Source organism: Labeo rohita, chromosome 7 (assembly GCF_022985175.1).
Source record: "Labeo rohita strain BAU-BD-2019 chromosome 7, IGBB_LRoh.1.0, whole genome shotgun sequence".
NCBI classification, from domain to species: Eukaryota; Metazoa; Chordata; class Actinopteri; order Cypriniformes; family Cyprinidae; genus Labeo; species Labeo rohita.
In genome coordinates this window covers 24,708,441-24,725,606 of record NC_066875.1, presented here as the reverse complement: position 1 = coordinate 24,725,606, position 17,166 = coordinate 24,708,441, and the positions used below count along the sequence as shown (strand labels likewise).

At 37.1% G+C, this 17,166-nt stretch overlaps 1 protein-coding gene across 1 annotated transcript in view; it reads left to right on the top strand.

The window, feature by feature from the left end:
- ptprn2 (protein tyrosine phosphatase receptor type N2) overlaps positions 1–17,166 on the top strand; it is a 199,445-nt gene that overhangs the window by 24,719 nt on the left and 157,560 nt on the right. Inside the window, exon 3 of the mRNA XM_051114640.1 lies at positions 13,508–13,621. Coding sequence (XP_050970597.1) covers positions 13,508–13,621 — 114 coding nt within the window. The remainder of the gene's footprint in view (positions 1–13,507; positions 13,622–17,166) is intronic.

Genomic DNA, 17,166 nt, shown 5'->3' with positions numbered 1-17,166 from the left:
GCAAAAAGAGCTCACAGATAAAGTCTTTTCCAAGCTGTCACAGTACTTCCCACAGAGAGCTTTACAGAGTGTAGCTGTCTTTGATTTCATGGCTACAGATGATCTCATGTTACGATTTATTTTCTGGGGAACGTGTGTTTTTAGCAAACTGACAAATTCTGCACAACATGTAATATATTTTCTGATGCAAAAATAGAACATTTCATTTTAGTGATTAAATGTCAAGTTAAAATAAGGGATCATTTATTTATGGTATTTTTTTTTTTTTGGGCAGTGTATTCAAAGTTTGTTTTGAAGTTATGTTTTAATTATGTTGTGAAATGCAGCCAGTAAGTTTTGAGTAAGCTGGTGAAAGCAAGAATAAACTTTTCATAGAGACGTAAAAATAGCGAAGGTTTGAATGAGGAATGGTTACGGTAGTACTGAGGTGGATGGATTGTCCTTATTATGGAACGAGGTCAGGCAGTAACTGCAGAATGATCAGTGATGGGCAGCTGGTTTGTGTGGAACTACCATCCAACATTTCTCAGAATGCAAAGCAATGTCTGAGTGGCCTTCAAGAAACAATGTGAGGGACTGAATGGGGACATGTCTGGTAAAATGACCTATCAAGTCAAGTCCTTTCAAGTTCAGGCAGTAGGTGAAAAGAGCCAATCACGGTTTAGTTGTCAGAGAGACGGTTTGAGAATTAGAAGGTAATTTCTGCCTGATTGCAGAAAAGTTTCTGTCAGTATTTCTGTCTCTGTGGTGCTAGTCTCAGGTGGTGTCTGTATATCAATAATATGGTCTTGAAACAGTTTCAAATATTTCAGTATGATACCTATAAACCTACTTGGTAACTTTAGTGACCAAAGGTTAAATGCATGTCTTTAATTTCTACAAAGCTGCATTTGGAACTGTGCGTTCAATGATTTTCTCTCGACGTGGAATACATTTAGAGCTCAAACAAGATAAGTGCCATTTCAAGCCATTCACTTCAATTAAACAAATGCAGTGAAGAGTGAAAACCCAAGTACTTTGGGAGTGCTGTCAAACCTTAGGACTTATGAAGGAAATATCCCAAGGACTGTCAGGGGACTTTTATCTTCCCTCAGTTTCTTTCTCCATCCTTTGCTTCGTGTTGTTGCACAATCTGTTCTCTTGAGAATGATTTGGAGTGACAAGATTTATTTTTGATGGATGGGCTGCTTAGCCACTCTTTTTAACAGAGACAGAAAATAAATCTTTAGACTGAACGTGCTTGATCCTGCAGCATTATCTTTATACCTTCTGATGCTGGCTCATCTCAAATCACCTGAAGCAGAATGAAGGCCACCAGTGGCTACAAACAGACTCATAATCTGATAATGTGAGAGATCAGGGAAAAGGTAACGAGTTACATTTTCATGAACATTTTTTCTTTTCATTGTTAGCTCTAGTATGCTATCAAAAGTCTTTTTTACCTATCTGAGACATCGTCAGTCCCTCCACTACCTCTTCAGCACCCTGCAGGCTGGAGAAGTGTGGGAATCACCCCTGGTGGGCGATTCTGCACCACCTTACTGTCAGGTAATACTGAGGCACTGCAGGGAATTGTCCTGTCTCAGTTCCTGTTCAATCTCTACACAATAGATGTACCAATACAGCACCTGCTCATGCCACCTGCAGACATTCACTGATAACTTCTCAGCTGACAATACAGAGCAGTCAGGAAACAGGAAACTGGTCGTGGACCCAGTGTTTTGGCATGGGAAAGAACAGCCTGCAGCTGAATAGAAAAAAAAAAAAAAAAAAAAACAGAACGACACAGGAGTTAATAGAGAATACATGATGCACTAGAGGGTTCAATTAATAATCCAAACAGTGCAAGAACAGCCAGGGCGTTGAAATGTGGACTAATTTAGGTCTTTTTATTCCCTGTAGTTGAGGCCTTCAAGGGAGTGGTTCAACCAAAAATGAAAATTGTCATCATTTAGTCACCCTCATGTTGTTCCAAACCTAAAAGACTTCAATTCAGCTTCGAAAAACACAAATAAACTGCACTAAGCATTTATGGTTGAGCTTCTGTTTACCATATTTGATGTGCTTTATGTATTTGCAATTGTCTATAGTCTTATTAAAGTGATAGTTCAACCAAAAATGAAAATTCTGTCATTAAATACTCATCATCATGTCGTTCCAAACCCGTAAGACCCTCATTCATCTTCAGAACACAGATTTCTTTGCGCACAAACGTTACCCTCTTGGCTTCAGAACATTACGGTTGAACCACTGATGTCACATGGATTACATTGGTAATTATGTTGATGTTTATGCAGGGTCAGAAAGCTCTCGGATTTCATAAAAATATCTTAATTTGTGTTCTGAAGATGAACAAAGGTCTTATGAGTTTGCTACGACATGAGGGTGAGCAATACATGGCAGAATTTTTGGAAAACTATCCCTATAAATCTGTTTGTCATATGACTTGAATGAACTTTTTAAAGTGTCGAAGTTCTGGGTGAATGGACTTTCAATGGTTAGAAATTTTGTCATTTTCTCAAAGGTGTATGTGGGTGTCATGGCACATCCTAGATGCTTAAAATAAGTCTTGTTTGATGGTGATGATAGGAAGTGCTAATTTCATATTTTGCACACAAAATGGAGGGGCTTTCTCTGAAACACAAGATAAGTGACTGCTGTTTTATTTAATGGGTATTTATTAGCAAATAATCTAAATCGAACTGTATGTTAGTCTTTGTTCTCTGAGTAATCTGTGTTTCTGCACTATACTGTACATTTCCTGTTAATTTCTTTGGCAGTGTCTGTACAGACATTCACAGAGACTGCTGTGCCATCGTCAACCGCTTTTGCTTGCCAGTCTATTATTGTGATTTTAATCAGTTTCAGATTTGCCTTCCCTTAAATGTCATGTGAAAATGAAACCGGCTCTGATTATTCGCCTGTTATAACAGTCAGATGGTTTGTTCTCATTTTTTTTGTGGGTGGTTCTTGGCTAGAATAATCTGTGAAGTGGACCAGACTTTACACCGGTAGTCAAAAGTCTGGCTCTGTGAGACTAGGAAGTGTTTAAGAGGACCAGGCAGTATGTGAGTGGGTGTATTTTATTGTCACGTCGGATTCTTCTACTGTATGCTTGGATTACATTTAATATAGAAGATTACGCCAGTGTTAACTACTGCGGATATATACTTGACAGTAGTTTCCAAGTAACTCTAAGGATGTGATTATCAAGAACTTGCACTCTGAAAGCGTGTGAATGGACATCAATAAAAACTTCATTCAGTAACAGTTTAATTCAGGTAAAATTGTGTCAGTGTGAGAACAGTTAGTGCTTCTTTTTAGATGTCTACAGTACTTTTCAAAGTGAATTTGTGCACAAAAAAGACAGAAAATGTTACATTTGTATGAGCCAGCAACTGGTAATAATCTGTAAGGAAGTACAGCCTGACCTGATATATAAAAAATGTCCTGGTTCTTCCAAGCTTTATAATGACAGTGAATGGCAGTTGAGGTTATATAAATATAATAAAGTGCATCCATCCATCATTAGAAGTACTCCACATGGCTCCAGGGGGTTAATAAAGGCCTTCTGAAGTGTTTGTGTAAGAAAAATATCCATATGTAAAATTTTATAAACCTCAATCCCTAGTTTCCGCTATACTGTAAAAAGCAATTTGTTGAGTCAACTTAAAATAATTTGTAACCTGGCTGCCTTAAAATTTTAAGTTCAGTCAACTCAAAAAAAGTTTATTCAACTTGAAATGTTAAATTTATAATAAGTGACAACTTAGATATTTGAGTTGAATCAACTTAAAATTTTAAGGCAGCTGGGTTACTTACCCATCTGTTAAGTTTAGCGAACACAGATATCTAAGTTGTTACTTAGAACAACTTAACATTTCAAGTTGACTGAACTTATTTTAGTTGACTGAACTTAAAATTTTAAGGCAGCAGCGTAACAAATTATTTTAAGCTGACTCAAATTGTGTTTTTTATTTTTTACAGTATAACTGTTGTACTCGCATTCACGAGAGAGTGGCATTCCAGCGGATGATGTAGCATGTAGCCACAGTCATTTTTGACGATAGTGGTCCTGACAGAAATACCACAAAAGCACATGAATTTACTCTCAGATAACAACAGTTATTAATGGCATGTCAGTTCAGATCCCCAGTAATGCTAAAAAAAAGAGCCAAAAAAATGCCTAAACACATTCTTTTAAGAGCAATTTAGTTTTGATTTATTTGTTCTTGTTGAGCTGCCAGCTATTGATCCTCTGTGATCTGTCTTCCACTCTGAATGATAATTACACAATGTGATCATCCATGAAGTAGAATCCAGTATTTGAAAACATTTTAGTATCAAGAGGAATCATATTAAGATGTTAATGTTAAAAAGGCGAAAGTAAAATCAGACATACAGTGTGGTATGACACAATTTCAATCAATGTTTTTGAGGACGCGCTACAGTATGTGCAATATTTCTGGCTTGCACTGTTATAACGTTATGAAAAAGGTTTTCTCAAAAATGCAGGAATATTCTTAAACTAACAGGATACTTCAAGGAACAGGCAAACACATTCATAGAGGCATTCATTATTTACTTATACCATTAAATAGCTATGAGTCAAACAGTGTAAACCTGTCTCAGTAAAGGGTAAGGGTTTGACTTATGGCCCAGCGTTTTTAGAAAATATATAAACTCCCTGGAAAGCTGCCAGTTAGTCCCTCGACCAATTAGACCAAGCTTCCCAGAGACGACTAATCATTCAAAAATAAGATGAAAAATGTCTAGCAGACTAACTGCAAGCTTACACAAGATACTCCGTAGCAAGATCAGAATGCAAGTCATTATCAGCTTAGACAATCTAACCTTTTCTGTTTGGAGAAGAGCTGTATATATGTGTTTTCACAGACTGACTAGTGCCAAACTGCTTGACATTTTCTCTACTCTGAACCTTATCTTTAAAACCTTGCTTCCTGTCATTAGACCAGCTTTCTATGGTGTTGGAAGCATAATTGCTGAAGGACAGGATATTGTAAGACCCTGAAAGAGCTTCCAGTGGCATTTTCTCTGTGGCTTTAATAGTTCAAAATCCAATATATGTATGTGTGTGTGTATATGTATTAAAATAGCTATAACATAGGTTATGAAAATTCTGTAAAAGTTCTGAATTAATTAATTCCAAAGGAATGAACTTCCAGTTTTTATTCTGTCTTTGTAAAACATGCTAAATTCATGGTTTAAATTTTAAATAATGATTCTGTGTTCTTTATTCTATTCAAAACATCAAGCCAGGCTTGTTGTTTTTATAAAATAGATATTTTGGTGTTATTGGCTTGTTTTATTGTAACCTAAGCTCTCACTCTGATGTGTGAACATTAACAAAAGTCCCTGTAAGGTGCCATATCTATTTTAAAATGGCAACATGTTCAGTTGCAAGAATGCGGGAAATGGGATAACAAAAACAGAAAAGAAAAAAACAAGCTGAAAAATGAAACCGCATATTGTATTCTACACTGTGACGCTGGTGAAATGAAATTGGAATCACTATGTTGACATTAAACTGCCAGTGTGAAGAACAGAGTTGTATTTCTCGTCTGTAAAAGACAAAGGACCTTTGGATCCTATCATTAGATGGAAGCTGTAGGTAATATGCTATATTTTTTTGCAGTCTAAGATTGAGTAACACAGATTTTGGCTTTCATTTTGAATAACTTTGAAAAACTTCCTCATGCACAAATAACACTGGCACCACTTTATACACCAGCATTCCTGGTACTTCTTCATAGTAGTTTGAATTCCTGGTGGGTCTATACATCAGGGCTTGACCGATTATCAGCAAACAAAGAAACAAATGCGAAACAAATGCGTAGTTTGGTGACGCCATGATTGAGTGTGGAATCATGGGAGTTGTTGTCTTCATCCCCACAGACTTACTAAGACTTACTTAGTAAGACATGCAACTCATGCAAGACTTGCTAAGGTGACTGTAGTATAAACCAGGGTGGGGCTGAAAGTTGTGGAAGTGAAACGGGGACGCTGGAGCAATTGCTAATGAGAGACGAGTGCGATACATGGTTTGAAAGCAGCTAAGCTTACAGTCAACCGGTTCCGCTTCTTCTGGTCATGCGTATGTAGGAAAAAGCTGTGCTGTTTTATCATACTAGATACATTTAAGTGTGTTGAAAGTTCTGTTATAATGCTACTCTGTGCGTTCATCACCTGTCTTTAGGGTTTCCATGTTTTCTACAAAATAAAACCAGAAAATCAAGGGTGTGTATGACTTCATTCTTCGAAACATTGAGATAATGTAAGTATGCAAGTCAACCAAATATACAGTATAACACTGTTCTAGTGGTTTTTGGATATTTTAATCAAAAAATCTCACACATTGTGCCTTTAAAGGAGAATCCACTTTCAGAACAACAATTTACAAAAATTTACTCACTCCCTTGTCATCCAAGATGTTCATGTCTTTCTGTCTTCAGTCATGAAGAAATTATGCTTTTTGAGGAAAGCATTTCAGGATTTTTCTCCATATAATGGACTTCATTGGTGCCCCGATTCTGAACTTCCAAAATGTAGTTTAAATAGATGTAGATTTGCTGATAAAATAATTTAAAAGCATTTAAAGGTTCATGAAACCCGACTACTTTTTCTGAGATTTGAGCAGAGGTGTTTGTGTTGCACATCATATATGACAATGTTAGCATCAATTAATTTTCATTTTTAATTGAGAAAACTTGTTAATTTTGAGCTTTTTTGCTCTATTTTTATCTTCCGGGTTTAAAATCTACATTGTGCTGACGTCACAGTTTGTGACGTGGCAATGGACTAGTACTTCGATGATGTGTCGGTGTCTCATAATTATTCATGAGGCTGCGTGTTCTTATCCTATGAGAATATGCTTTGCCTAATTATTCACGAGAGCGCATGTTGATTTGCTATGACAGACGCTTCAGACTGTGAGATTGCGTACAATAACTGAGAGAAAAGTTAATGGATCGAAGGAGACTGTTTGTTTTTGTAGTAGAGTTCGGCACAAACACGATTCATTCATAAGGTGAGTGTAATAGCAGTTTTTACAACTCCTTAACGCAACCCATCAAAAGGATTATAAACGCCGCAAAATAAGCCTTAAAAGTTAATAAAGGTGCAACAGCACGTTCATATATATGTTTTCGATGCATAGTGCGAATGCCTGTGCATTTATTTGTGTTAGCGAAATGAGACTGTCTGAACCCGAAGTTGACTCTCTCCCCTCCTCCCCCTCCGCTCCGCAGCGCACCACGCCCACTTTTGAAGCATTTTTCAAAACTATGGTGAGAACTAACCAGAGCTGAAACAGGGGGGTTTCATGACCCTTTAAAGAATTTTTTTTTGCCAGAGCCCCTGTTATTCTTAATTTTGACATTAATTTTCAGTTTTTCACCAGACATATATATCAGTCCAACTTACCGGCCTACTTTACCTGTAATAATCGGTATCGGCATTGGCCCTGAAAAACACATATCGGTTGACCCCTAATATGCATATGGATAGAGAGATGGCCACTTACTTTTACTATTTAAAAAAAGTGAATCTTTCATGTGACAAGCACTAGTTTGTTGTTGTGCCTTTATTTCAGTTATTTTAATATTATAATGGCCAACTCATATATCACCACAGTGATTAATTTTAGCAATATTCAGCATTCTTTATTAGCATTTTTACTGTTTAGCTGTTAAGTGTCAGAGACTTATTTGACGGTACTGAAAATGTGCACAGATGCATGCAGCTCACTTTCATCCTGTCTAAAATTATTAAAATGTTAACAAAGAAAGTAAACTGTATGTGTGAGAGTTTCTGCTGCCACTGAACATGCACAAGTGACAAATTTAAATCTATTTTTTAAACTGTGCTATATCCAGTTTGCCGCTATGTCATATTCACTGTGTACTAATAGAATATTAGCATTGCGAAGTTATCTGAAGTTTAATTTATTTTACCAATTTATATTTTAGAAATTTCAATGTATTTTTTTTTCATACTGATTCATTTTCAATTTCAATTATTTAATTCTAATTTACGAAATATTTTGTAAAATAAATCAAAATCAGAAATCCAAATCCGTTAACCATGATAATATTGCCTTGCCGATAAACTACGTAATGTCTTAGTAACCATTACACTGGAGTATTGACTTAACTTTCAGTGAGATCTGCAAATGAACTAATTGCCTCAATGAACAAAGGCCTCAACATATCCAGATAACCTACTCAGTGTGTGGTTCTTAATGCTGCAAAAATGGACTCCTCTTCTGTGGCACTGGCTGTTCTTTATCTTCATTAGTATCACTCTGTGGTTCACTCTGCACGGTAGAATCGATTTTCTGCGGCGATCCGTGTGGTCTGTCTGAGACTCATTATAGTGATGGTTTTAACGTCTTTGAACAGCTGACTGGGTATCTGAATAATTTTGAAGCTCTCTGTTGTTCATTGTGACTGTTGTCTCACATATAACCACAGCCTCCTGTTCTGTCATTATCTGCCCATCTCATGGCTTATACACCAAGGTCTCGACTGACCAATAGACCGGGAAAAAAAATCAGGAAAATGGGTGAAAATCAGAATTACTATTGATTTGGTTGCAACATCGTGTTTCACTTGTTTCATCGATTAACATAATTGCCTCAGCATTGTCAATGGGAGACGTGCTTCACCGCCTCATTCCCAAGAGCTCCGTTTGCATCCTCATGACCTGCTCTCCTAAGTTATGGTTATTTGTGAATTTTTTACAGCAATTCGTTTCAGATCCTTGCTATCTCTGACAGCAGCTCGGTTAAATGTGGGTTGAATCTGACGTTAGTAATCATAACCTACAAGGAGGACGGGAGACATTTCAACTGTTTTATATTTTACTCCATTAAAGCAAAACTGGTGACCTCAACTGACTGGACAGGGAAAGACAAGGTTAAACACACTTTGTGCTGTAATATTCTTCTTAGAAGAAGTGCTTTATAATCTGTTTACTCAGAAAGAGATGCAGAAGAGATCAGAAACGAAAACCACTTAGCAAGTCCGGCATCCACAATTTGCTTTTAATGCCAGTTTGTCAAAAAAAAGAAAAAAAGAAAACATCTTAGATAAGACAGTTTAATGTCTAATTTTTCTGCCTTTGCCAAATGCACTGACAGACTAGTTGTCTTTTATGCAGCGCACTGCATAGAAGTGTCACATGATAGAATATAAGTTTTCTAGTTACTGTGCATTTGCATTTTTTCCTACTGTTTGTTTCAGTTCAGTAGTTTCAGCAAATGATTTGAAATGTGGTCTGCTTTTTTATTACACCCCTAATGCTCTCAGTCTGTTCAGTGTAGTGTCATTTGCTTAAAATAGTGCTCTATTTTATTTGGCTGTGCATATTGATTTCAGATCCGTCAGTTACAATGATGCCAATATCTACAACTGGTGTCTTGTCTTAGAATTGTTTTACTGAACTATTTTTAGAATCTAATTAAAATAATTGTCAGTGGAGTTATATTTACATATGAAACAACAACATCTAGAATTTGAGCAATCATCCTTAATAACAGATTAGAAAGACAGTAGCTAAAACTACTATAGACCATGAATATATTTAACATATTGATTTCCCATAGGAGGACTGTTCTGTGATTTCAGAGCAGGAGTGAATCAGTCGCCCGTTTTGCTTGTTAAGTCTCCTCCTTGTGGTAGATCACAAGAATTACAGCACATTGAAGCCTTTGGACTATAATATAGTGTGTAAACTATGAGTGAGAGAAATGCACATTTTTATATAGTATTAGAAAATTAAAGTGACAGAGTGTTGGCCAATAACCGAGAAGCATTTTTAAACTTTTCTAACAATGTGACTAATATTGGAAGTTTAAGTTGTAGTTTTTGTTGATTTAAAATAATCAGTTGCTTCTTTGAAATGTCTAATATAGTCGTTTTCAGTAACATGCTAATCTGTTTTTTTTGTTTAAAATGGTAATTGAATTTAAATATATTTAATTTAACTATGCATACAGTGAGAATTCACATGCTTGAAATCATTTGTCAGCTTACTGAGAACGTTTCTCTGTGACAGAGGTGGTTCGAGAGATCCAGACCTTCTCTAAATAGGTCAAATGCTGTGAAATGTCAAACTATATTCTCCATTTTCACTTCAGCTCTGATCTATCAGAGGACATAATGGCCACAATACAGATCACAGAGCGGTCCAGGATTTTCTTGACGAAAGACCTACCAGAGCTCTCGGAGCTGTTATTAAGCTTATCGTAACCAGTATGAAGAGCTTTTTGCAAATGAGTGACAAAGTGCAGAGTTCTAGAGGCATATCATTTACCACCAAGTGGGAAGCAAATGTATCATGTTTGATAATTCAGACTGCCTGATAGATTTTATATTACCACTCACTCTATTTCCCTAAGGCTCTGTTTTATGGTTGTACAGTGTAGAGCTCGAGGAATCGTGGGATAGAAGAAAGCGCAGCCGAGTCTATATTTGAGCGCGATGACTGTAATTAGAGTGTGATTATTCCCGGAGACGGCTGGAAAAAAAAGGCAGCCGACAGTGAGGGAAGTTGCTATGGAAACCGACAGGGAGGCAGTGAAAAGGGTCTGTTCGCTGGTGGTTATGTCATGTGTCTGGTGCGCATGTAAAAAGTTTGGACATGGCAGGTTTCAAGTCAAAATGAGGCAGAGTAGGATGTTTAGTCTGTGGATGCCGAAGCTGCTTTGTTGCCCTGTTTTAAATTCGTATTCTCTTAATTGCTTCCTTTCATTGCATTGAATTCTTTACTCTTGTTAACATATTAGAATATCATTATGCCAAAACTGCTTGCTTCACTAAATATATCAAATGAGCCAGGTTGGAATGTACAATGACAGAATTATTTATGATGAAATCATAAGTCTAATTATATTGACTGTTTATGCCTTATCGTACGACATTAGCCTGACAGAGCCCGTAACTTCATGGTGCAGATGAGCGGCGCTTACGGAAAACAGATGAAAACTGCTCTCGCACGATGAAGGAACACTTGCGGTCATTAGTATTCCTCGTGAGGACCGCTGCTATACCCTGCATCCTCCCTGTTCGCCCAGATAGCCATTGAATTATGAAGCCAATCTGAGCCATGGTTTGGGTTGCCTAGCAACGGACTATTGAGTGGCACTGGGTCCCTGGTGATGGGGAGATAAACAAGGGGCCAGATAATGTGTGTGTGTCTCTATATAGGTGCGTTTTCTGATGGCCTGTGTGCTTATCTTGAAAGTGTCAAAAAGAAAGAAAGAAAGAAAATACCCTAAACCCCTGTGGCTATTATGACCCCAAGCAGAAACTTCAGCCTCACAAAATGAACTGACGGCTGGTGGACACAAACAGTTGTGCTTTTCCTTCAAGCCTTACATGGGTGGGCAGGTTTTCTGTTATAATGGTCACTATCTTGAAATAAACGAACAAAACTGCATTAAAAAAATCATACTATTATGTTTTTTTTTTCTAATTTAAAGAGCTATTTGCATGATATAAAGTGTTGTTTGACTCAATAAATCATATATTGTGATCCTGATAGAATGAGTGCTATATCTAGTCAATACAAATATAAAAATAATAATTTATTTATTTACTAGAGTGCACTATTTTAATGTAAATAGACAGCATTCAGAGATGTTAAAGGTGTTGTATTTATTTTTTATTTTTTTATTTTTTGGACTTTACTAAAGCATAAAAATTAAACTGAAATACTTTGAAATGTGGGGTTATTCTATGTGTTGATGTAATTTCAACTGAAACAGGAAAACATATCAAGCAGCCCTGCCCCCTTTTTTTAAATAGCCAATAGCGTTTTGCTTATATCACAGCTTTTTTTTTTTTTTTTTTTTTTTTTTTATATGGATTGTACTGAAGTATAAAAAAAACAGAACATGTTTGCAGACATTAAGGGAACGTGTTAAAGGGGTCATCGGATGCAAAGTTCACTTTTTCATGTTGTTTGAACATTAATGTGTGTTGGCAGTGTATGTACAAATCTACCCTATAATGATACAAATCCATGCAGTGGTTTTTAATTTATCTGTAAAAATAATATCCCCTTTTTCAAATCGAGCCATTCTCAGATGCCTGTCGGTGTGCCGTCACTGCCATGATAGTTGATTGACATGAGCGTCTTACCTCAGACCTGCCCTACAGCAGCTGTAACAGTCCAACCTCCATTGTTTTGATGCCGGAGCAGGGATGTAAGTTGGACAAGAATATCTCTGATTGAGTGATTGAGGTGTTGTGTTGCTGGATGTAATAATGAACATAGTGGTCGTCATTTACTCCTGACATCTGAGCCGCTGAAGATGCGGTGGTTTGTTTGTGAAGGGAATGCGCCTCCCGATCTACATAAATGTGTCTATTTTCGCGCAAATCATTCGTGATCCAGCTTCGCTTACAGCAGAAGTGAGTATAAGGGGTTTATTATGAATCTCTGCAATCACCTTTCCTAGCATTCGGTTTAGAATTCAAGTGGGTCTGATACATTTTGTCTTCTGTGCCGATTTTTGCATACGATCCACTCTGTGCTATTGTATGTCCGGACCGGAGCAGACTGTAGCATGAAACCAGACTTCTATTGCCCCAATTAAAAGTATATTTGCACTGCCTGTATCATTCTATATCCCCTATATAGTGCACTACGCAAAATTGCGTTCATAATCGAATGCGATTCATCTGTGATTATGAGTGCGATTTTGCGTAGCTTGTCAGTGATTTACAGCTCTGTGTATTAATTGCTGCTCCAGCTGAACGCACGTGATGGAGATTTACTGCTAATCACAGAACTGGCATTACTGACTAAATGCGCATGATAATCGCATGTGATTTATCATGCATCCCTAATTGCAGTCATGAAAGCCAGCAAATGAATTGGTCAAACTCCAGATTCTATCTAAAAAGCCTTGACATCCATCTAAAAAGCTCTATGACCAGAGGAATATTAAGACGCTGTTATATCAGCTCAGCAACTTACAGTGTAAGGCTCAATCTGGCAACCCATGTTTTATATCCACCTTATTTTTCCCGTAAGAGAGCAGCCATTTGTAAATTTTATGGGTCTGACTTCCAGTCTCATCTGCGTCCAACTATTTATAGCTGTACAAAACAGCTCGTTTTGTTGCTTGATATTGCAAATTGGTGTGTCTTACCATATAAGTTTTATGTATTTTCTTAATTATGAGCACACTGATTTGTAGTGCAAACAGTTTTACCGTTTACTGCACGTTGTTATTGTTTCCGTTATTTCCCTATAACGGCTAATGAACTGGAAGTCTTGCCCATAGGCTTACTTCTGTATTGAAAAATAAGGTGGATAGAAATTTGTTCACTTTGTTCTCGTTATGTATTTAGCCTTGCTGCTGACATAGCGTTTAGAAAAATAACTAACTGAATAAAATGTATTTATTCATTATAACAGATGTCATTTTATCATACATGATGTGTTTCTAAAAGTTGTCTGTGTGTTTATTTTCCAGATGGGGTGTTTGGTCAGTGTAAGAGTTATTCAGGTTCAGTTCCCTACACTTACGATGTGTCTCCAGCAGCTGTGCAGCGCTTGAGGAACGTTGTTCAGAAGCTGGCCCACAGAGGTATCACATCTCTTTGTGTGTACAGCCCTCTTGTGTGCTTGTTTATCACGTTCATGTATCACATTTAATTGTTTTCCTTTTTCCACAGTATAAGATACACTGTGGAAATTATTGTTTATGTATTCACAAGTCCATTGTCTGTTTTTCTAATTACACAGCTCTTTGTTTACCAACTTCCCTGACTGTTAATTATTCAGTTCTTATCAGCTGTCAGTTGCTTTAGCTTTCAGTCTTTTAACTTTTTGTAGATCTGACATTAGCATGTTTACTTGTCATCTCACTTCACCTGCTTATTTACTGCTACTTATTAACTTGTCAGTGTTACTATAACTCTTTTGCCCTTTTACCTACATACTGTAGCAAAGGCACAAATTGCATTAAAACTTACGTTTTTGAGGAAAACATTTAAGAAATGTTCTCCGTATAGTGGACTTCTATGGTGCTTCAAAGGGCCCTTAAACAATCCCAGCCAAGGACGAAGGGTCTTATCTAGCGAAACGATCAGTTATTTTATAAAAAATGTACAATTTATACATTTTTTAACCTCAAATGCTCGTCTTGTCTAGCTCTGCGATGTGCATGCATAGTCTGTGTACCTTCGGTTCAATACAGTTAGGGTAGGTCGAAAAACTCCCATCTCATTTTCTCCTCCAACTTCTGTTAAACCGAAGATCAGTGAGTAACAGACTAAAAAACATCATCAAAACTTCACTGACAGCTGTTTGTGGTTTCATCAATGTACTTAGCTAGTAAGTTTTATCCTTGGCAGAACCGTGTCACAATCAGTTCCAGAGCTCGTCATCTCAAGTCAAAGCTGACACACAGCCAAACGTGCACTCATCTTTTGTGGCACGATGTTGCTGTCTGTCACATGGACAGATGAAAGAGAGTGGGATGAAAGGATGAGACTGAGCACTCATCCACTGCTCAGGGGCTTGGAATTGGACATCTGAGGGCTTTCGTGACAGAAAGGTTTCTCAATGATACACTGCGTTAGCAGGGCTGGACTGAATGTACTATCACTGATAGAGGAGAACTTCTGCAGAGATGTGAGTCTTAATCTGTTCGAGCTGAACATATTGTTTGAACATGCCTGATCTGTAGATCTGATTTAAGATACTTGCACTTCTTGTACAACAAACTCTGGGTACTCTCTGTGTTAGACGTCTGTTCAGTGGATCGCAGTTGTGCTAGAATGGGCTTTCACCCAAAACTTAAAGATAGTTAATATTAAAAGCTAATATACAGTGATACACAATGTGTGTGCATGTGTTCACACTGTTTACAAACTATTTCATCTGAGCTTTTTCAAACTATGCATGTAACATACAAACTACACTAAACCTATAACAGATTTTTTCAGTCTGTCATTTGTATTTTGAATTCAAAGGATTCAGATTCAATTCAGAGAGCACAAACATTGGTTTTATCCATTCAGTCACATTCATTTAGCTGTAATAATACAATTTACAAAACATTTTAGAGGAAATAGATCTGATCTAGATTCTCATTTTGAAAAAAGATATTAATGATATTAATTCTTAAAACCTTGAGAATCGATTAGTTTAGCCTGTTTTCAGTTATTGAATGAAACATTGTAGCGCACCTCCTATTCAATGAATCGCAATAAGCTTTGTGCTTTTTTACTTTGTTATGAAACACAGTCTCAGATTTCAAATTCTGTACATCTTATTATAGTATTCAAACAATAAATGCTGTTCTGGCACTGTTTAATGTGAAGTGACAGATCACACCTCAGTTCAAGAGAAGCCGCAGTTCAGTTCAGATGTGAATCGATCATCTTTCAGTACGTTCATGTTCATGTTTCAGTACGAAATAAACATAAATATACATCTGAAGGTATGTTAAAAGAAAGTCTACAACTTTCCAAAATCCGTATCCTGCTCATGTAATCACTCAGTTAGTGTTTCAGCCACGCAAAGACGTCAGTATAACAGCTTGCAAATAACATTTCACATTTACTCTGTCATATGTTTGGTGACCAGCTAGAAAAATTAACTCTAGAGAGGAGCATTTTGCTAAATATATGCGCCATATAACATATTTTTACTATTCTTCAATGTTTATGTTTAAATAAATGTTTTATGACAGACACCAGTTCAAAATTTGTATAGAAATCAGTTAATTTTAACCTTCATTATTGTAGTAATGTAACTGACTCTTACGTATATTTTACAGCTTTAAAGATTTTTTTGGCATGTACTGAAATCGAATTGAATCCCAAGCTTGTGAATCAGAATTGAATTAAACTGTAAAATTTGTGTTAAACTCTCCCCTATTACTCACCCTTATGTCTTTTCAAACCTGTTTGACTTACTTTCTTCTGCAGAACACAAAAGTAGATATTTTTTTTAGGTCCAAAATGAGATTTGACCCTACTAAATTTCATTTTTTGAACAAAAACATTTCTTGAAATATCATCTTTTATATTCTGTAGGAGAAAGTAGTCAGGCATGTTTGTAACAACATGAGGTTGGGTAAATGATGACAGATTTTTTAATTTTGGGAAACTATCCCTTTCAGACCTTCCTTCATAACCGTAGCTGTTATACAGCAGTTCTAGGGGGTCTTATTTAACCTCCCTTTGTCATAATGTCATTAAGAGGGATGGAAATAAGAACAACTGCTCATGTTAGCTCTGCTTTTTTACTGCAGTGTATATTCGAATCATTTTTCTTCTGACACCTATCAGAACACAGGGCTTATTGATGTCAGTCTCCAGCATAGCCATTTGGGGGCAGCATGCTCCATCCTGTCTGTCTCGGTGAAGGATCTGAGCCCTTAATAGGCTGCAGAGGCTTGCTCCCAGCTTGATCTTTTCAAACAGCCATAAATGAGAGTTGAAAAGCGTGGAAGGCACGCAACCGTCTTTGGGTAAATTACCAACATGGTAATGAATATTAGAGAGCCAGAGAGATGGCCGACTTACTCCAATTACCCAAGCCAAATAAAGAGAGAGGGATCAGGAGGATGAGAGGCTGTGTTCAGCTTCCTCTCTCTCTCGTTTTTTTTTCTTTTTGGATGCAGATGGTGTCTGAAACCTCGGCTTTTGATTGACACGCTGTGTTGCAGTGTTTTTATTTTAATTTCAGAGCGCTTTTGCGAGGGAGATCTCAGACGTCTTCAGATGTTCCCCTGTGTGCGTTTGCGTGTTCGAATGGCATGCGTGTTTTGTTTGTGTGCTTCCGTCTATGAATTTGTGCCCGATTCAGCAGACAGATGACAAATGTGTGAACCATTAAATGTTTGCAGTTATCTTATCTTGTTTTCTTGACCACTTGCTCCGTATTTGTGTGCTTTGTATGTGTGTCTGTGTGACACTTTTATACACGCACACTTTTTTTGTGCGTGCTGGAGATCTGATCGCATCTGCCTTGCAACATCACGTTCTTTGTGAGCCTTACAGAACCCTTCAGCCGACCAACATCCTTCCACATTCCTTCTCACAGGAGAGAGGGAGATGGGCAGATAGGTGTAGAGAACATCAATGCCATCGACTCACAATTCTCTTTATCACGCGTTTA